Source organism: Laccaria bicolor, genomic scaffold (assembly GCF_000143565.1).
Source record: "Laccaria bicolor S238N-H82 LACBIscaffold_10 genomic scaffold, whole genome shotgun sequence".
In the NCBI taxonomy this organism is placed as follows: domain Eukaryota; kingdom Fungi; phylum Basidiomycota; class Agaricomycetes; order Agaricales; family Hydnangiaceae; genus Laccaria; species Laccaria bicolor.
The window spans coordinates 1,294,624-1,313,442 of NW_001889881.1; the positions used below are offsets into that span (position 1 = coordinate 1,294,624).

An 18,819-nucleotide genomic window follows, 5' to 3' on the forward strand; every position below is an offset into this window, starting at 1 on the left:
GTGATAATGACCTAGAGAAATGTATGGATAAAAATTAATTCAATTGACTGAACTATTTGGCATTTAAAGACCGAAGACTGGCTTTCGCCTGCCTTTTCATGATTTGATCCCTTACTACAAATAATCCGGGATATGGAAAGGATGCCGTGCGTGAACGGCGTCTCCGATTTAGAGTACGTGCAGCCCAAGTGGGTACTTCTGGATGTGGTAGATATTTGTGAAGAGCTTGACATCCGTGCCACCCTCTTGGAGGTTTATGGCATGCGGAGCTTCCAGTAGATTACCTGCTCTCTCTCCTACCCTCACGACGTCAAAAGAGATGGTTATCTACTCCTCAAGCTCCTGAAACCCTCGTGCCTTGACCTCGAAAAATACATCCAGCAAGCGACCACCAAACCCCCCATCCCTGAAACAACATGGCCCGCGAGCGTGCAGGTATTAGGCAGAAGCTCCAGCAACGCAAAGTAGTGCCCACGCGCTTCCCCGTGAGCCCATCCGACGTCGACAGTGACGAAGTTGAGATTGTTGAGCCTCCAAGGACAAAGCGGTATGCCGAAGATGAGGTCGATCTCGCAACGCTCTCAGCTGGTAGGCTCCAGCACCCCTTCTACCCAATCTCCTTGTGACTGCTTGGGGATCCCCTCACGAGTTTCCTACGAGTAGGACAAGGCGGTGTGTGCATAACGCTGTCTACATCGATACTATGTGAAGTCGCAATTTTTGGTTCACGATAATATGGACATCCTCGAGCGTTAAAAGCTTTCAGAGGTATTTGTCTGAGAGATAAGATAACACGCTTTCGGCATTACCCGGGCTGATCAGGACTTATGTCAGCGAAGATGAATGCCACTTCCGAGTCAACGTTCAACCAAGACTCGGAGGAACTCTACAAGTTTTACCATGGCTGTCGATATCCTTATCCTAGGCGCAGGATGGACTTCCACCTTTCTCATCCCTTTGTGCGACGAACGATCGTTGACTTACGCATCCACCACTCGTGACGGACGCAATTCTACCATCCCCTTTCAATTCGATCCCAACTCTCAAGATTTAGAACCATACAAGATCTTGCCCGACGCTGCCACTGTGTTGATCACTTTCCCGATTCAGACGACTGGGGCCTCGGAGCGGCTGGTAAAATTTTATGCGGCAAGTAGGGGGAAAAGTGACAGGTTACATACGAGTATTAGATCCATCCAGCTAGGGTCTACAGGTATTTGGGATGTTAGTCATTTCTACTAATGTAAGCTTTGTCCTCTTGCTAACGCATACCATATCTAGGGACGGAAAACCCAGACGGGTGCAACAATCCAGCACAAGTGGTACGACCGGCACTCACCAATCGCCGAATCCAGTTTGCGTGGCGCGGCAGAGGCGGAACTACTTGCCCTATCGCCGGAGTTCCCAACGACCGTTCTTAACCTCGCCGGTCTGTGGGGAAATTTACGCTCAATGAGGAAATTTGTCGGAAAGGTCGCGCCAACGAAAGAGGCGTTGAAGAATAAGGTACTATTGAAATTTGTTTCGCCGATGTAAATCCAAAGTCATACGGACTTTACAGGGAAGCTTACACATGATTCATGGCCTCGACGTGGCTCGTGCCATCCTCGCCGTCCATGCAGAATTTTCCAAAGCTCGAGGCCAACGATGGATAATCACCGATGGGCGGGTTTACGATTGGTGGGATCTTGCATCGGCATGGGGTACTGCTTGTGTGCCACCCAATGACGAAATTCCGGGGAATCAATCGAATGCCGTCTTCACCTCGGAAGGAGTAGAAGATCGCGGTCCTCACGCCAGATGGGTGCGCGAGTTGATGCAGGAATTCGGTGTTCGTGCGCTGCCTCGAAATGTCGAGGCATTGGGTCGTGCTTTTGATTCTAGGGATTTTTGGAGCACGTTTGAGCTCAGTCCCATCAAGGCCCGATTGGATTAAAAGTTGTACTGGATAACGACCGCTGCTTGGGTCAATTGTGACAACTGTTCTATTATTTACTCAATGCTCCGACACGAATTTCTCGAAACTTTCGTCATAAATCACGCATTACTCGTCTATCTGGGGCATAACTGGCAGCGAGGTACCCATAACCCACTGCCGGCTGACTAGCGATAGGCGTCAGAAGCTTCAGAAGCTTCTCTGCTTACTGAACTCCACGCATTGATGACGTACACCGAATTTGTCCGGTCTTCGTCATCAAGATAAAAGCCTGTGTGTCCCCATCCTCGATGGCGCCAAAACATTTCTCCCAACCATGGTTATCAAACTCTACGGCGCAGTAAATTCTACCTGCACGAAGCGCGTTGCCATCGTCTTGCACGAGAAGAAAGTTCCTTTCGAGTTCCACAGCATCGACTTTTCGAAAGCCGAAAACAAATCACCTGAATATCTCAAAAAACAGCCGTTTGGCCAGATCCCCTACATTGTAAGGATATCCTGATATCTTCTACAAATGGTTAACAGAGTGACAACGCCTTTATAGGATGACGACGGGTTTATCTTGTATGAGAGTCGGGCTATCTCCAGATACATTGCAGAGAAATATGCCAATCAAGGTACACCGGGCCTAATCCCTACCGAGCTCAAAGCCAAGGCCATCTTTGAGCAAGCCGCTTCGGTCGAGAAGGACAATTTTGATACATTCGCGGCAAAGGCGGTTTACGAAAATACGTTCAAACCGTAAGCGGCATACTGTTCTCAACATGACGCGGAACCTGAGGCCTGATCCTTCATGTTCTAGCTTTTACGGGCTCACACCCAATAAAGCTGTGTTCGACGAGTTAATTGCTACGCTGGACAAGAAGCTTGACGTTTATGACCAGATCCTGAGCAAGCAGAAGTACGTCGCTGGCGAGGTGAATGTTTCTTCAGCCTTCCACACAGTTTAATTGACTAAACACTGTGTCTAATTTCAGGAGATCACTTTAGCTGATCTATTCCACATCCCTTACGGAGCCATTCTGCCTGCCGCGGGCAGCAATGTTATTGAAAACAAGCCAAACGTTGATCGGTCCGTCTTGCTGCTATGCTTCGAGTGCCATACCTGATTGTTTGTTTAAGATGGTTCAAAGACATTACTTCTCGCCCCTCTTTCCTCGCCGTGAAGGACGGTGTCAAGTCCTCTTCTTGATGGTCCGGTATAAATAATAAGAACCACACACTTGTACTTAGCGCACAACGAGTCTGAATATCTCACTAACGTCCGTTTCTTCGCCAAGGCCGAAATGTCGGACCACCCGAAGGCTTATCGTGTTGTTATCGTGCAACCTCATCGTTTGTGAGGGTTGGCAACCTTTCACTCAAATCGCACTCTTCCTGTAACGGAAGGTACTACTACTTATATGCTTCCCAAAGATTACAGAGTGTGGACTTATACTTAGGGGGAGAAAATTGGGAGAAAATCCCCAAAATATCGATTTTAGAAACTCGTGAAAAACTCATAATAATAAAGAGGACGTTGACAGTAATACTGAATTCCAGCGCTTAGCACCCGTCATACTAGTAGGACGCCGCCCTAATCGCTCCTTTGTTGGCTCATTATTTTGACAAGCCGAAGACTCCTTATGAATAGTTCATTCAAGAGGGTACATCTGAGGCCCAGTCGCAGTGTAGAGAAGACGTATGCCTAGCAGACCTTAGCTAGATCTGCATTACGGACGTCAGTTATAAGAGACCAAACGACTCGGAAGTGTAAAGGACTCAATCACAAACTCTGCGTGGTGACTGTTATAAAAAACAATTTACACTTAAGTCACTCAATTAAGTTGAAAGTAGGATTTCACTCACAGCCTTTCTTTCCCGAAGCATTGATTGCCATATATCCGCCATAAGATGTAGAGCCCGCTTTGTAGATTAGTATGAGAGAGCTAATTAAATGTTCATATGAAACACAGTGCTTACCACCTGACCCATCAATGTACATCTGTGTTATTCTGACACCATCTGTATGTAATATCTCGCCGTTTGTTGTAGGAAGCCACACAGAAAGATTTTCAGACGTCGGGGCTACGTCTGTAAGAATCAACTCGATAGAATGAATACATTTTGCTTACTCCACGTCGTCGTTGCACGAATTTGCTTCGAAAACATGTTATTCTCCCCAACTTGAGGCTCATCCTCATGTACTACAACCGCAATGGGGTCATCCTCTGTGCATCCCGGATATGTCTGCGCAAGGAGAGGCAACTGATCATTATCATTCATGAGAGCGTCGCCGTCCGTATCTTTAAATAATTGGATTTTGTTCTTCACGAGGCCTTCCGCGCTCGCAATACGGGACCCGAGGGAAGCGACAGTGTGAGGCGGTGTAACAGAGAGCGTATCGACGCGACCCAAGAATTCGTCGTCGGTGTCAAAAGACATTTTGGTAGCTATCGCACCACCTTTGTCGTAAATTTGATAATAAACTGCAGAGGTATGAGAATCTATAGCGGGGCATAGAGTGTTAACACAAACGGTAACGTGGTTCATGCGGCACGGAATCTGGGAGCGCGCTCTGCTTCAAAGGCAGGCTCCGCTTCTCATCGCCCCTTGGTTCAACCACAAGAATCATGGGATCGTCCTCAGACAAGCCGGGGCCGGAGTCTCCTTTGAGCGGTACGCGCGCAGATGCATCCATCGCTTCCGTGTTTAAAAAGGATTCAATGAGAGTGGAGCTGGTTCCTGCATTAAAACCTTCGATCTTGCATAGATGATTCTTAAGTGATAACGCGGTATGCGGTGGCGTAATGAGTCTCGAACGAGTTCGTCCGATGAATTCATCGTTAGCGTAGATGGGGTTGATCGACCTGATCGCACCATCTTTCGTGTATAAGCGATAGTATACTGTTCACCCATGAAGATAAGACAACCGGATGGGAGGCCACGAATAGAAAAACGCACAATAGCGAGGCGCCCTGGCAGTATTTGCCTGAGCATTTTCAGAGATAGTACGTTCTTTGAATGAGGAAGCATTTACCGTACTACCTCCTCCTCGACCATCCAATAGATCCGAACCTCGACCTTCACCGGTAGGATCACTTCGTGAAGGAACAGAGTTCATAGTGTGGTCCTTGTAGAACGATTGAAGATTGGTGGGCGCCTAGTAGGGACCGGAAGGATGATGAAAGATCCACGTGTCCACATCCATCACACTGGCAGTTGAGCTCAGGTCACAAAGAATGACGTAGTTTCAGAAGCCTTCGGCTTAGACCTTCCGGAACTTCCCTGTCAGTGTCACGTCAGCCGTCACCGTGATTGACGTGGTGATGTCCAAATAAGCCAAAGCATTGCAACAGTTGCCAAACAGCTTTTGAAATCTTCTTGGTCCTGACCCCCATTCCCGCCCAGCCTCCCTCGTCGATACTCCCCTCAGCCTCGTTGACGCGGCATTCACACGACGTGCTTGCCGCGTATGGACGCGAAAATGCCCAGACACCAGAGAGCGACACAAGAGACGCGACGGCAACGTGCCCAAACGCGACGCGACATGCAACCAACCAAACAACTGACATCGACTGTACGCGACCGACGCATAGACACGAGAGACGTGACACAAGAGACGCAACGGCAACACACCCAAATGCGACGCGACATGTAACCAACCAAACGACGATACGCGACCGACACATCGCGCGAAAATGCCCAGACACGGGAGACCCGACACACGGCAACATGCCCAAACGCGATCGACACATCGCATCGTGCCGTGCCTTTATTGGCCAATGGGTAGAGTGCAGGCGATGGGGGTGTTAGGTAGAACCGTGTATGTGATGCTGTATGCCCCCCTCCCCTCCCCTTGTTTTAAATCTGATACCACCCTTTCTACTTATTTTTGTTTGTGTTGATGTGGACCATGGCACGGCATGCTGATGAGCTCAAGCTCACGCGGCGGATGCAACGAGTTTCCCTGGGGTATGTTTGGGGTGTGCACAAACACCAACCCTTGTGTGTTGTAGATATATGTAGATATCTTATACCATATAATTTATGCAGTAGTTGTTGTCCCCAATATGTCACGGAAAACGAATAAGTGTAGCAAGAAAAACCTTGTAAAAATGTTGCTGTTTGCCTTAGAAAAAAATTGACGTTGCTTATGTCAACCTAACTGGGCACACGGGGGGCATTCTGGACCACCGCTTCCTTCAAACGTGCTGTCAAGTCTGTCAAGGCGCTGTCGTTGTTGACGGGTCTTCATCCTTTCATTTCCCATTGCAATGACGTCATTCTTTGTGACGGCTGTATGCTCAGCTCAGAGCTGCTGAACGACAAGTTCGCTTTGCTAGAAAAAAATCTTTGACAAATCTTTTACAGTCATTTATCAAAAGTACTCGCGTACTTTCGCGGTAGCAGTGTGCCACATCCCAGGCAATAAGCGAACAATTAGACCGGTGACCGTTCCGTATATAAAGGAACCTGCGATATTCAGCCTAGCGAACAACTTGAATAGTGAGACTGAAGGAGAACCGACGACAAGTCACGTGTTATGTAACACCAAATCGCAGGCGCTGGCGTTGGAAAGCGGAGGTGTCCACCTCAACTTGACCTTCACCCACTCAGTCACTCATCGACCTAGCATTTACGCGGTGCACAGCTGTCGAAAACTTGGTACAATCCACGTTGTCAATCTTTCGACTGAATGAATGATAGGACGAAGAGCTGGTTGAGAAGAAGAGGGGGGGGGTTGCAGCGACAACAGTTTGGCGACGAAAGGATGACCGTGATATAAAAGAAGAAGAAGCACATGCACCAGTCTCCAGAACGAACAGATGTCATACTGGCGGCTTACTCGACCTCCTCTACGCCCTCTTTCGTTTGAGACCTCAAAATATCGAAGCTCTCTATCCACTTTCACCTAACCCAACATCTGGTACGTCAAGTCGTTCCTGGGTCATTTGCACGTCTTTCAACTTCGTTGCTTTCTCAACAGCGCCTCACTTTCACGCTTCCCCTTCCTCATCGGTAATCCCAGCGGCGGAATTAGCAGCGACTGGTCCGGAGACCTTGTCCTGGAAGAGTTGTTCGACCATCGTTCATCTCTTTGTGAGACAAGACTCGCAGTCGCACATCAGCTTCCTATATGACTCAGTCCGCAATTTACGCTTCAAGGTGAAGCTATACAACGGTTGACAGCGAGTTCTAGAGGTCATCATGATCCTCCGAATTTCAAACCGCATGAACCCCTTTCTGAGGGTTTACGGTACGTCTGTCTATGATTGTCTCTACCAGTTTCTGACTATCATACCATACTTAGCTTTCAACTCCTAATCCTCGTACGTATGAAACGCGCCCTCTAGGAGGATGACTGTTTCTAGCGGATGCCTTGTGAACGTCAACTTGACCGGAGCTGGCTCCACATGGACATTAATCACCTTGTCGCACAAACCATGGAAGCATAGTGGTTGCACCAGCGGTTAAGTTCCCAGAATCAGAGAGTGAGTTTCTCATCCAATACGCTCTTGTCATAGTCAGTGAATATTTTTAGTTTGACAGATGTGCACTTCGTTGCAGTTGCCCGTACTCCGGGCGGTCCCCGCGTTAGAAGCGCTCTACAGTGTCACCTTGCTCTGTGCACCAGTTCTGGATCATGCTCAGTACCGGACGTTTCCCTTGGCTCACGCGACGGGATTGGAAAAAGAAGATTCCGGATTGTGCGGACCACCAGGAGGTTCAGAACAGTTCTGAAACCTCGCCGGAGGGTGTAGCTGAGAGACACGGTGCGCGACGACGAAACATAGTGGGGTGAGTGTCCATGTTTGCCTGAGTATGAGCTCTAACGAACGATTTCATGTCCGTAGACATCGTCCGAGAACAAGCCAGCATTTGTTTCTACGACTACCGAGTACATCACTGCCAGCGGAAACGCTGCTACACACTGCATCCAATGTTGTACCCGTCCCATTGCTATAAGAACTATTGGAGTCGCGCTGAAAATCAACCAACACCCAATCCTTCCTTTTCAGCCGCGCCCATCCCAGAGATCGCCAGCCATTTACTAGAAGCAGCGGGGTAGAGACATACATCGCATCAGCGGTGTGGTGCCTAGGCAAGACGTACCACGACCTCAGACAACCTTCTCGCCTATGGTCACTTACACACAAGCCTACCAGCTTTTTAACGCCCCCACCCCCTGATAGCTTCACTCACGACCTGGTGGCCAATAACTGGATCATCCCCCTTCTGCTTCCTCTCAATCCATCCCTACGCCTCCCCTCATGCGCCTTATATGCCTTCCCATAATCCCAACCACAAAGGTACCCAAACCACACTCTCTAAAGCCTTGGCAACCTCACCTCGATTCCCAACTTCATCAGCAACTCGTCTAGATGATCCAACCCTTCCTGGTCTTTATCAGCACTGAAGAGGATCCGGGATCCGGGCGTATTCCTGCTTGGGTGTACGGGCCATCGCTCAACTCAGCGTAATTCCACGCTTCTTAAACAGCGTCCAACGCATCTTGGAGCTGATGTTGGTGATCATGCACCCGGGCGGTGATTTGGTACTGCACAGATACGAGGATTGTTCTCTAAAACTTCGGAGAGGGTCTTGGTTTGGTGTAAGGGGTGGAGTGCATCTGGCCACTCAGCCCTGTCCAGGACGATCCCAAGGAGCACGAGACTCGGGGCGTTGACGAGGGGGCGGTGGGGAACACCTCTCTTCTACGTCCCTCGCCAAAGAGACCACCTTGCTCTGCTCGCCGACGATACCGCATTGGTCCGGGGGCCGCATTTGAGTGTCGCAGCGTCGTCGTTTTATGGCCCTGTTCATACCAATGGAAGCTTTTGGATTCCTACTTAATACTACGTACGATATTGACCCTCGATATGCATTGGAGAATCATGAGAGGAGCCTTGCGCGCCCGCTGTTACACTCCACAAGAGACCCTGCCAAAGGGGAAATAAGAATGTTTGGAGTTACTAGGGACCGTGAGTGTGAAGGACGTACGGTGAAGAGGTCCCCAAGATGCGCCTACTTAGCTTTCTTCCAAATCTTCGTCAACCCCTGTTAGAATTGATTGTGAGATCACAACGGGCCTGGACGTGTACGTTGAACGCAACGAACTAGGAGGCGTCGACAAACGTGGAACGACGCTGCGCCATCGCCGTCGAAACCAAAAGCTGCTAGCAGGCTGGGACCATGCCATGACCTGCAATCTGGATGACTGGGGAAAGGAAAAGTGCGTCGTTGCGGAGTTACATAACTTATAACATGGGTTCTTCCTCAAACGCCGCCAAGTTCACTAGCAGCCTACTTATGTAGGGCGAGTGCTGCATGTATTCCGTCCTTTCACTGAAGCCACGAACAACTTGAATTGTAATTATCCTTACATGACATTCAAGTATCTATGTACCTTCGCCCCCCCCCAGGTCGCTTCTGGCAACTTGAAGAGCCGTCGGATTTAGATAGATAACTTATGGTCAAGTACCCTAACCGCCCGCTTAAGTCTTTTTCAAATGGTTTTTAATTTCAATTTCCTTGGCTATTGACACACCATCTGCGAGGAATGAGTGATGAATTGAGGTCAGGAAATATGATAAAACCTTTTGTTATGGTTGGTGAACCAAATTTCTTCTCAAGGACGACATTGCGGCCTAAAAAATGCGAAAACACGTTTCAGAACCAACAAATCTCGCATACCACTGTTGGATAGCGCACCTTTGGGACCGAGAGTAACCTTGGCTGCGAGTTTAAGGCCTGTCTGCAGCTTTAATTTGGCAGCCTCTTCCGAGTTACCCCTGGTCTCGATGACGACAGCAACCGGGGCGGCGGCGACACCCTCAAAGATGGATGTGACGGCGAGTAAGGTGATAATGGAAGCAAGGGGCGACCAGCGCATTGTGAGGATGGAACAGAAGGATGAGTGTGAGTGATGTTGGGATTGGATGGGACCGGCCAAAGAAACGACGGTCATGCCCTCGCGCGCTTATATACTCCAACGATCGTTATCCTTCTCAAGATCTTAGTAATATATTAACCCGACTCGGAGTAGATGTAACGTTTGACCGGACATTTCTTGGAAGCAGTGTAGGGCAGTGTTGTTGTAACTAAGTAATGTCGGTGGCTATCAGTGGCTATCGTGGTCATCACCCTGGTCATCACCGTGGTCCGTAGCGATGACCGCTTTCACCGTACATAGGCTTTCCCAAGCCGAGATCATGATAATTCGATCCCAGGTGATGCTGAGGTTGAGTAAGGTAAATGCTTCCTTATTTAAAAACGTAATATCTCTGAAAATGTTCAGGCAGACACCGCCAAGGCACCTCGCCATTGTGCGTTTTTCTATCCGTGGCCTCCCATCCAGTCGTCTTATTTGCCAATTATTTGCATGGGTGAATAGTAGTCGCTTCCCTAGGGTCCCGTATTGCATACGCGGAGGGCGTCATGCAGAGCAAGGTCCAATTATTTAAAGATATGGAAGGCGACGCTCTCATGAACGATGATGATCAGCTGTCTCTCCCTGCACAGACATATCCGGGATGCGCAGAGGACGACCCCATGGCGGTTGTGTGTGAGGATGTGCCTCAAGAGGATGAGGATGAGTATCGATTTCTCGAATGATAGAGACCTTATGTGGTAGGCACGTCCGCCTTGACAAATGGGGTGTTCTTGAGGGTAACAAACAGGATCTCTAAGTAAATAGTAAGAATGAGCCATAAGGAAACTATCAGCGAAAGGGGTGTAATGTTACGAAAAAATGTACTGCAAGTTTCAGAGCCAAGGAGAGTGGTGTAAGATTTGAAATGGGGACTTGATCAACTTGTCGAAAATCCCAATTCTACCAACTCTAATATGATGTCGTGCGAAATTTGAGGCCGCTTGAACATGGTCAGGCGAAAGAAGAGAATAGTTCATTTCGAACTCTGAATTCCGTTTCCGGGTTGGGCCTAATTGATCTGCTGGAAAGCAAAAGACACGTCAAATGAATAATATGTAGGGCAGGACCATCATAGGATCTCCCACAATTCCGAAACACTGGCAAACATGGTGCTGGTTGAGTACTGGGAGTCAGGAGAAGGAGGTGTCTTGTGTCCTATGTTTTCGCGCTGGGCCTTTGCATAAGATGAATGAGACTTGGAGGAGGATGGTCATATGGAACTTCGGCGTGTTTCTGTACGAGGGAACCGGCTCCCAACATTGATAGTAGTGTGAAAAATTACGCGACTGAAGTGGCCGTTCACCAGTAAACGTCCATGGTCGTCTTTCATTTCAACCTTCAGAGGGTGGAGATAACGTGTGTATGAATCGGAAGTTAATAATAAGGTCCCCTGTCAATAAATTGATGTGCATAAGAGACAGTTGTACGCAGACGTACTATAATTCTCTGAGGCAGGGAGTTGCATAGTCACTAACCGGTAGCTGACCTCACAGTTGTACGCAGACGTACTATAATTCTCTGAGGCAGGGAGTTGCATAGTCACTAACCGGTAGCTGACCTCTAGAGCTCCCTCTCATAAGTAAGGCATCGACCCTTTGCTGGGGCTTCAAGTTAGGGGCAGTAAATAGGCAGCTTGAAGAGCTTGGGCTTCAGGAACGGAAGACGAGCAGCATCATAATCCTTCGGATGAGCATGAAGAATGGCACTGGGTCGGACGTCTGGCTAACCCAATGAACCCGAACTGCTCATTGCATTGTGTGTGTGGCATAGCTGCGCCAAAAACTTCAGCTGGTTGGCTCAGAAACCAGATATGTCAGAGTCCCCTGCATTAACTGGGTCATTTGGACGACGTGTAGGGAAATGAAAGTGGCCGACAGACAGCCAGGATCAGAAAAAATCTTTGTAGCGGCTTTCGATGATGGTGGTCTATGTTGACGATGTGTTTGGTCGTCGTTGGTCACGTCTTCAGACGATGACCACGACGATCAGCATTGAAATATTGAAACATGGTGCTTACAAGGACCAAGGTCAAGCTCCCAGAATCAGAGTGAGTTTCTCATCCAACACGCTTATCTCGTCCTCAGTGAATATCTTTAGTTTGACAAATTGCAGTTTACTGCTTGTTGCGTGCAGTTGCCCGTACTCGGTCGGTCCCCGCGTTAGAAGCGCTCTACGCTGTCGCCTTTCTCTGTGCACCGGTTCTGGACCATACTCAGTGCCGTATGTTACCCTTGGCTCACGCGACGGGATTGGAAAAATAAGATTGTGGACTGTGCGGACCACTGCCCGGACTCCGGAGGTTCTGAAAACTCGCCGGAGGGAGTAGCTGAGAGACACGATGCGCGGTGACGAAATCTAGTGGGTTGATTGGTTCATTTGTGCCTTAGTATGAGCTCTAACGAACAATTTATTGTTCGTAGACATCGTCCGGAAACAATCGAGCATTTGTTCCTACAACTACCGAGCACATCGCTGTCAGCGAGAAACAAGTTCTAACGCTGCTACACGTTGCATCCAATGTTATACCCGTACCATTGGTACAAGAAACTATCGGAGTTGCGCCGAAAGTCATTGAACTCTGCGAGGTTCGTCTTTTTTGGTCCCACTATGACGAAGGGCTTTAAACAAATTTCAGGACGCATCGCCGGCTGTTGAAGAGAGGGTCAAGGAGCTGAAATGTAGAGTCGGCCATCTCATGATCATCATCATAGACCACGTAACGTCCCAAAACGACGTCGAAGGCAGCAAGAAGGCATTTGTAAATGCCATGAAGTGCGTGGAATGGGAAATCAGAGAATTACTGAGGTTTGTCGTCTTTGCATCTGGTTTGAGATCGTCTGATGATCTTGTAGCACTCTCAGGACAATTTACGAGGATCTGGAGAAAACCGGTGGGCAAAAGGCATTGCTGATAACAACATACACAAAGGATGAAGAAGCTCGAAGACTGTGTGAATAGGCTGTCAACTGCCATGGACGGCTTTAAGGTATCTGAAGTCCCTTCATGTTCCTACTATCACAGAACTTTCGCTCAACCACTGAACTTTCTCATCATCTAGCTCGCAAATGGTCTCCGAGACTCGTCCCACCTACGGCAGCTTCAGTCTCGTCAAGAGGAGACGCACGGTCTTGTCCAACACGCACTAGACGAAGTCACACGGGAGCGCGATCAATCGAGCATTCAGCAACAAATGCCTCTTAAGCCGGAGATATTCCACGGACGCGAAACCCTTGTTCAAGACATTGCCCGGTTCCTCATCAAAGAGGAATCCTCTCCTGCTTGCATTCTAGGCCCTGGAGGAATGAGAAAAACCTCAGTTTCCCTCGCCATCGTCGAATCAGCGCGGATCCGAGCCCATTTCTTTCCCGAACACCTTTTCTGGGTTCCCTGCATTGAAGCAACATCCGCGACCCTCCTCCTTGAGCTCTTATACACCTAACTCCAAATACCACCAACAAAGCAAATGACGCTCTCAAAGATCATCTCCCAACTCGATGCCTCCACACAACCGCGCCTCATCCTACTTGATAACTTCGAGACGCCATGGAACGCGCCAGGCGGAGCGCAGAAGCAAGTCGGTGACATCCTCCGACAGCTAGCAATGCTGAAGCATGTCTCCATCCTCGTTACCATGCGCGGAAGCCAAGCTGCCTGCGACAAAGCCATCACTCGGCAGTTGAGAGACATACAACCTACCGACGAAGAGGCATGCATCCGTATCTTCCACGACATCAACCCAGATTCGGAGAACGAACCAGATGTCAAGGTGTTGCTGGGCACACATACCTTTCGCTGTCACCCTCATGGCCAATCTCGGCAAACAAGGGCAGTCAACGGCGAGGGCGTTGTTGAACGCATCATCGAAGTTCGGGCCGGACATCCTAGCCAGGATGAACAGAGCATGAACCGGAGTATCAGCCTTTCCGTCTATGGGTCCCTTGCTAACCTCCTTCTCAAAGTTCTGTGATTACTACCAGCAGGGACAACAAAAGACGACCTCTCCTGGTGGGCGCCTACTCTTGACGTGTCTATGATTCCCTCTGCCATTGTCAGTCTATCAGCCGCAGCACTGCTGGTCAAGAAACCCCAGCAATCCACCACGTCCCTGATCCTCTTCGTACTTCCTGTTGTTCAGTCGTTCATGCAACAGCACAATCGAATCGAAGAGGATCTCCGAGCCCAGACTTTCTCCTTGTGCTGCCAATATGTCCTAGACAACGCATGCCGTTGCGACGACCCCCGATTTCGTGTCAATGCAAAGGATCTCGCAGCTGAAGGCACCAACATCCACTCCGTCCTTTTCAGCCGCTCACCCTCCCCCGACTTATCTGAACAAACGATCAAATCGTTCATTGCCCTGAGCTGGCATTACTGCGACACGATGCCCAACCCAGAGGTTGCCAGCCGTGCAGGAGAAGCAACGAAAGGCTTCGGGGTAGGGAAATACATCCCATCAGCGGTATGGTGCCTAAGCAGGACGTACTACGACCTCGCCAACAAGCCTACCAGATTTTCAAGGCCCTTCCCCCTGATAACCTCACTCAACGACTTGGTGGCTCGATTTTGTCAACTGTGCCCGGCATGTGGACGAGCAGAGCAAGATTGTTTCTTTGGCAAGGGACGTAGAAGCGAGATGTGCCACCCTCTCCGACAACCTCGTCCATGCCCGGAGTGTTGTGTTCCTTGGCGTCGTCCTGGACACGGGCGAGCAGCGGTCAGAGGCACTCCACTCCTTAAGCCAAGCCAAGACCCTCTTCAAATTATTGGACGATGCGAACCTCGCATATGCGTACCAAATCACAGCCCGGGTGCATTATCACCAAGATCAACCCCACTAGGCGTTGGGAGCTGTTGAAGATGCGTGGAAGTACGCAGAGTTGAGCGATAGCCCACACATCCAAGCATTCATATCGCAGGAACACGACCGGATTCTCTTCAGTGCTGATAGAGACCAGGAAGTGTGGGCTCGCCTTGAGGTGTCCCTGATGACGTGGCGCAAGTTGGGAATCGAAGTGAGGTTGCAAAGGGGTTGGAATATATGGGGTACGGGTACCTTCTTAGAGGGGATTATGGGAGGTGTTATGAGGGTGCGGCGATTGCGTATTGCAAGTTGGGCGAGGCGTGGGTTGAGGAGAGGTGTAGGGTGGCGAGGATTAAGAGGAAGAGGGAAGAGAATGATGTGGTCATCGGGTTTCGGAGGCCGCACCTGAGTGTCGAAAAGTCGTTGTTTTATGGCCCTGTTCAAGTGTCCTTTGGTATGGAGAAGCTGATTGGTCGTGCCCCTCGCAAACGGCGTCATCGTTATGTTGCAAAACACGGGGGTCTGATTGAATTGACCTGGGCAAGTAAGTAATGCACGAATACGGAAACATTCTGAATCAGACCTTGAAGAAAAACGCGGTTTGTTGACGTGTGGGGTAAACGCTCTCAACGTACCAGAGCCGGGTGTTGGGATTTAGTAGAAAGGAAAAGGCTTTGAGTGGAAAATGTAGCTGGCTTCTCAGGCGGAGAGTGTCTTGATGCTTCTTCCCCCCATCCTCCTCATCTTTCAATCATCCATGATCCATCATCTGGTTTTCCTCGTTAACTCTTCCCCGCATGTTCTCGGACGATTAAGGAGGATGAGTGTGATATTTAGTGATAACTAGTTCGTATCGCAAATTCCAACACACATACTACTATTGGCAGAATACATTGGAAGGATTCAAAAATTACTCGTTGCAGCAGTTAACAACACAAGCCCAGGAACCTCTTTTGCAGCCAATGTCCTCAACGGGCAGAGAATTATAAAGACCACAACCTCCTCCATGAGTGTTCAAACACCCTCCAAAAAGGGTGTCGGGACATTTAAGGCAGCGTGGTTTCCGATCTGCGTCTGGATCACACTGAACGCACTGCAAAATTCGACATCAGGAAGGATACATTAGGCTGTCAACAGAAGACAAACCTTCTGGTCAGCACGCTTATCCAATGAATTACCACCAGCTTGGAGTGACTCCACACGGCCCTGCCAGAGTCGATACAGGGTCAGTCGCCCACCATGATAAAGTGGGTGTGCGTACTCACATTCGGAATAGTTGGAGTAGCATGAACAATGACGGCTACGCTGAGAGCGATGAAAGATAGGAACAAAGTCTTCATGATGAACGCGTGAACTGGATGGATTCTAGTTCGTGAAGTTCGCCATTTGTCCAGAGCTCCTTAAATATGTGTGTATATGTGACTTTTGTGGATTAGTCTGAGTCGAACGTACGTCTTGCTTGGTCCACGTTGAACGTGCTCTCTTCTCTTCGCTTTGATCCCGTGCTTCAATATGATGTCCATAATCACTCTAGTATTCTTCTCGTCTTCATACACTAGTAAATAAAATCTTTAACAGCTCATGCCAACTTCTTTCATTAGACTTACTATGTTGGCTCTCTTTGCCTTGGCGGTAGATTTGTAGCCATCTCTCTCCCTTGGCCTGCTCTTTCGCGAGAACTGGCGATCTGTGCCAATGAAGGATTCCCTACTGCGTAGATCGATCATGAAGATGCTTTCGAACGGCAAGCTCCCACTCATGACATAACTGCTTTTCCCCTCAGTGCTACTCTTCGTCTCCGGAGTTTGAGATTCGCTAGCGAAGCGAGGAACGAGTGTAGCGTTAGAATAGGGTCTTTGAGCGAACGAGTGGTGCGGCACGTGCCGTTTTCTCTTCTTACCACCACCTCGTTCGCCACACAGAAGGAGTTCATTAGCTCCTTCCTCATTTTTCATTGCCTACTACACTCTTTAGAACTACACACAGTAACATTCCCTACTACACATCCCCATGCCGCGAATTCTTCAGGACCCGACCAATGTCCCATGCCCGGATTTCGCAGGAGCAGGACACGCCGCTGTCAGGCAAGTCCTGTCCAACAACGGCCAGGTAACCAACGACCAGGCTATACAACAACTAACCACTGCTTGGAACCAAACGCACGAGCTCGAAGTCGAAGCTTGGAACCAGCAAGTGCAGACAGAGCTAGAAGAGCACCAGGAGCAGGCCAGGCTGGTGGCAGAAGAAGAGACGAGACGCCAAGAGGAAGACCGACGCCTAAAGGACGAGGAAAGGAAAGAGCAAGAGAAGAAACGGCCCAAAATCAACGACTTCGACGAGGGCAAGATAATCGCCGACCACGTCATGGCTCGTCCGTCACAGTTTGCCATCGGAAAGTTGAAGTCATTCAGCTATGTCGAGTTATGGTACTTTACTGACGAAGGATGTGCTGAGGCACAGGACGCCAGCAAGGCCCAATCAGATGACGCATATGGCATCACCAAGGTCGACGACCTAGTCGCGTTCAAGCCCGTTGGATCCTTCAAAGCATCCCGGAACGTTGTCCCAGACGCTAACCTCACCTGGACGCAGATGAACATCGCGAAGAACATGCTAATTCAGTACATGGGCTTCTGCGACTGGCCCCAGAAGCATATCCAGTCATTCGCGCATTTCTACTTCAACCTCGAGCTTGAACCGATACGCTCACGGCCCCACGGTGAAAAGGTGCTCATTGTATACCAAGCCAAGGCCAGGAGACTGTGGCACGACGAGCTGTCGAGAGGCACAGGCTTTAACATCGCGCCTATAAATAAGACGCTCCTCAGCACCGTGGCTGAGGAGGTGTGGGACATGGTCAGGATGGATTCCGTCAAAAAGGTCAGTTATTCCCCTCCTTCCCCCCCGAATTTCCAACATACGCTGACTGCTTCTACCCACCCTTCCCCCCCACCCTTTTTCCTCCACGTCTGCCATACCATGCCATCCCGCCACCTTATTGCCATCTGCCATGCCTTGCCATCACGCCAAATGCCCACAAAACAACACTATAACACCTGAATCCGACGCCTCGCGATGCCACTATCGACAACAACCATGCCTCGTCACTCCACACCACTGACAACCATGCCACGCCATGCCACTAACGACATTGCCATTGCAGCATGATGCCATAGCCATGTCCCCAGCACGGGACCGGGACAGGAGAAGCTCCAGGATGGGCTCATCCTCGTCTCCATCCAAACGAGGTCGCGCGCAATCCCCCTCACGCTCGCGCTCTCGCTCGCGTTCGCATTCCCCTCCCCGCCAGCGCCGTCGTCGTTACGCCTCGCCAGAGCGCTCCTCCAGAGATGCTGGTTCACAGGGCAGGCGCAACCGTCAGGCCACAAACGGCAGAGGCAGAAACAGAAGCGGCAATGCTTCGTTTTTTCAAGGGGGCACAGCGGGACGTGGCTCCTCCGCCTGTGTCGTATGCCTGGGACGCCACGAGCACGATTATGCCAAATGCTCCGCCACCAAGCTATGGAACGGGGGGAAGGTCTGGGTACGAAGAGCCGACAATGGGCGACTCGTCTCCATCGACGGGCTCCCCATTTGTTTCAGCTTCCAGACCTCAGCAGGATGTTCAGACACTGTACACCCCTCTCGGCACACCTGCTCAGGGTGTGGGAAGTCAGGGCACGGCGCTCAGCAATGCCCTCAGGTCCAGAAGAACTAACCCCCGCACCCCTTACAAGCCAGAGGCATGGCGTAGTCAACTCGACAGACACAGTCTCGACTCCCGTTATCCAACATTATACCACAGCCTTACGCACGGCTTTGATCTCGGGATTCCTAATATATCTCAATCATATGTTCCAGCTAATAACCCGTCTATTAATAAGTTTCTTGAAGAATATGAGGAAATTGTGGAGAAAGAATTCCGGAAGGGCAGATACATTGGCCCCTTCTCCAGGGCAGAACTGGAATCTGTCATTGGACCCTTCCAGTCATCCCCCCTCTCCCTTGTTCCCAAACCTGGAAAACCGGGAAAATATCGCGGGGTGCATGACTTCTCCCACCCGCGTCAGCCATCGACAAATCCAATCTCATCTATCAATTCTGCCATCAATGCACATGATTTCCCCTGCACATGGGGAACCTTTTCCACGATATGCCTCATCATTT

General features: G+C 49.8%; 9 protein-coding genes across 9 annotated transcripts; 5 read left to right on the forward strand and 4 right to left on the reverse strand.

The window, feature by feature from the left end:
• Window positions 1-843: 843 nt before the first annotated feature.
• On the forward strand, window positions 844-1,936 carry LACBIDRAFT_234473 (uncharacterized protein; the record flags this gene model as incomplete). Its single annotated transcript, XM_001880288.1, has 3 exons — window positions 844-1,224; window positions 1,315-1,506; window positions 1,562-1,936. The coding sequence occupies 3 exons, from the start codon at window positions 844-846 to the stop codon at window positions 1,934-1,936; spliced, it is 948 nt and encodes a 315-aa protein (XP_001880323.1).
• A 316-nt stretch (window positions 1,937-2,252) lies between these two features.
• On the forward strand, window positions 2,253-3,206 carry LACBIDRAFT_184665 (uncharacterized protein; the record flags this gene model as incomplete). Its single annotated transcript, XM_001880289.1, has 5 exons — window positions 2,253-2,423; window positions 2,481-2,677; window positions 2,739-2,853; window positions 2,914-3,008; window positions 3,059-3,206. The coding sequence occupies 5 exons, from the start codon at window positions 2,253-2,255 to the stop codon at window positions 3,126-3,128; spliced, it is 648 nt and encodes a 215-aa protein (XP_001880324.1). The 3' UTR covers window positions 3,129-3,206.
• A 351-nt stretch (window positions 3,207-3,557) lies between these two features.
• On the reverse strand, window positions 3,558-5,039 carry LACBIDRAFT_294110 (uncharacterized protein; the record flags this gene model as incomplete). The annotated part of the gene is made up of 7 exons (XM_001880524.1): window positions 3,558-3,643; window positions 3,706-3,721; window positions 3,785-3,841; window positions 3,899-4,003; window positions 4,051-4,422; window positions 4,454-4,822; window positions 4,880-5,039. The coding sequence occupies 7 exons, from the start codon at window positions 5,037-5,039 to the stop codon at window positions 3,634-3,636; spliced, it is 1,089 nt and encodes a 362-aa protein (XP_001880559.1). The 3' UTR covers window positions 3,558-3,633.
• A 144-nt stretch (window positions 5,040-5,183) lies between these two features.
• LACBIDRAFT_296704 (uncharacterized protein) lies at window positions 5,184-5,952 on the reverse strand (the record flags this gene model as incomplete). Its single annotated transcript, XM_001880525.1, has 1 exon — window positions 5,184-5,952. Exon 1 carries the CDS (start codon window positions 5,676-5,678, stop codon window positions 5,184-5,186), a length of 495 nt encoding a protein of 164 aa, XP_001880560.1. The 5' UTR covers window positions 5,679-5,952.
• A 1,174-nt stretch (window positions 5,953-7,126) lies between these two features.
• On the forward strand, window positions 7,127-7,974 carry LACBIDRAFT_326684 (uncharacterized protein; the record flags this gene model as incomplete). Its single annotated transcript, XM_001880290.1, has 6 exons — window positions 7,127-7,175; window positions 7,205-7,248; window positions 7,375-7,410; window positions 7,469-7,626; window positions 7,714-7,717; window positions 7,774-7,974. The coding sequence occupies 6 exons, from the start codon at window positions 7,127-7,129 to the stop codon at window positions 7,972-7,974; spliced, it is 492 nt and encodes a 163-aa protein (XP_001880325.1).
• A 1,293-nt stretch (window positions 7,975-9,267) lies between these two features.
• Window positions 9,268-9,866, reverse strand: LACBIDRAFT_294111 (uncharacterized protein). Its single transcript, XM_001880526.1, has 3 exons — window positions 9,632-9,866; window positions 9,517-9,567; window positions 9,268-9,470 (listed from the first exon to the last, which is right to left on the reverse strand). The coding sequence occupies exons 1-3, from the start codon at window positions 9,810-9,812 to the stop codon at window positions 9,415-9,417; spliced, it is 288 nt and encodes a 95-aa protein (XP_001880561.1). The 5' UTR covers window positions 9,813-9,866; the 3' UTR covers window positions 9,268-9,414.
• A 223-nt stretch (window positions 9,867-10,089) lies between these two features.
• On the forward strand, window positions 10,090-10,534 carry LACBIDRAFT_326686 (uncharacterized protein; the record flags this gene model as incomplete). Its single annotated transcript, XM_001880291.1, has 3 exons — window positions 10,090-10,170; window positions 10,218-10,245; window positions 10,317-10,534. 3 exons carry the CDS (start codon window positions 10,090-10,092, stop codon window positions 10,532-10,534), a joined length of 327 nt encoding a protein of 108 aa, XP_001880326.1.
• Window positions 10,535-11,857: 1,323 nt separating this feature from the next.
• LACBIDRAFT_326687 (uncharacterized protein) lies at window positions 11,858-15,310 on the forward strand (the record flags this gene model as incomplete). The annotated part of the gene is made up of 11 exons (XM_001880292.1): window positions 11,858-11,898; window positions 11,985-12,123; window positions 12,272-12,436; window positions 12,487-12,623; window positions 12,810-12,837; window positions 12,910-13,233; window positions 13,312-13,762; window positions 13,832-14,565; window positions 14,655-14,718; window positions 14,828-15,196; window positions 15,234-15,310. The coding sequence occupies 11 exons, from the start codon at window positions 11,858-11,860 to the stop codon at window positions 15,308-15,310; spliced, it is 2,529 nt and encodes an 842-aa protein (XP_001880327.1).
• Window positions 15,311-15,562: 252 nt separating this feature from the next.
• On the reverse strand, window positions 15,563-15,992 carry LACBIDRAFT_296711 (cysteine-rich small secreted protein; the record flags this gene model as incomplete). The annotated part of the gene is made up of 3 exons (XM_001880527.1): window positions 15,563-15,745; window positions 15,799-15,858; window positions 15,918-15,992. 3 exons carry the CDS (start codon window positions 15,990-15,992, stop codon window positions 15,563-15,565), a joined length of 318 nt encoding a protein of 105 aa, XP_001880562.1.
• Window positions 15,993-18,819: the final 2,827 nt, after the last annotated feature.

Excerpts from the sequence above, each read along its gene's own strand:
- LACBIDRAFT_294111 (XM_001880526.1), bottom strand. The coding sequence starts at position 9,812 with ATGCGCTGGTCGCCCCTTGCTTCCATTATCACCTTACTCGCCGTCACA. Across the intron at positions 9,568-9,631 it reads GGTTACTCTCGGTCCCAAAG|GCCGCAATGTCGTCCTTGAG; the intron begins GTGCGCTATCCA and ends CGCATTTTTTAG. Across the intron at positions 9,471-9,516 it reads TTCACCAACCATAACAAAAG|ATGGTGTGTCAATAGCCAAG; the intron begins GTTTTATCATAT and ends CATTCCTCGCAG.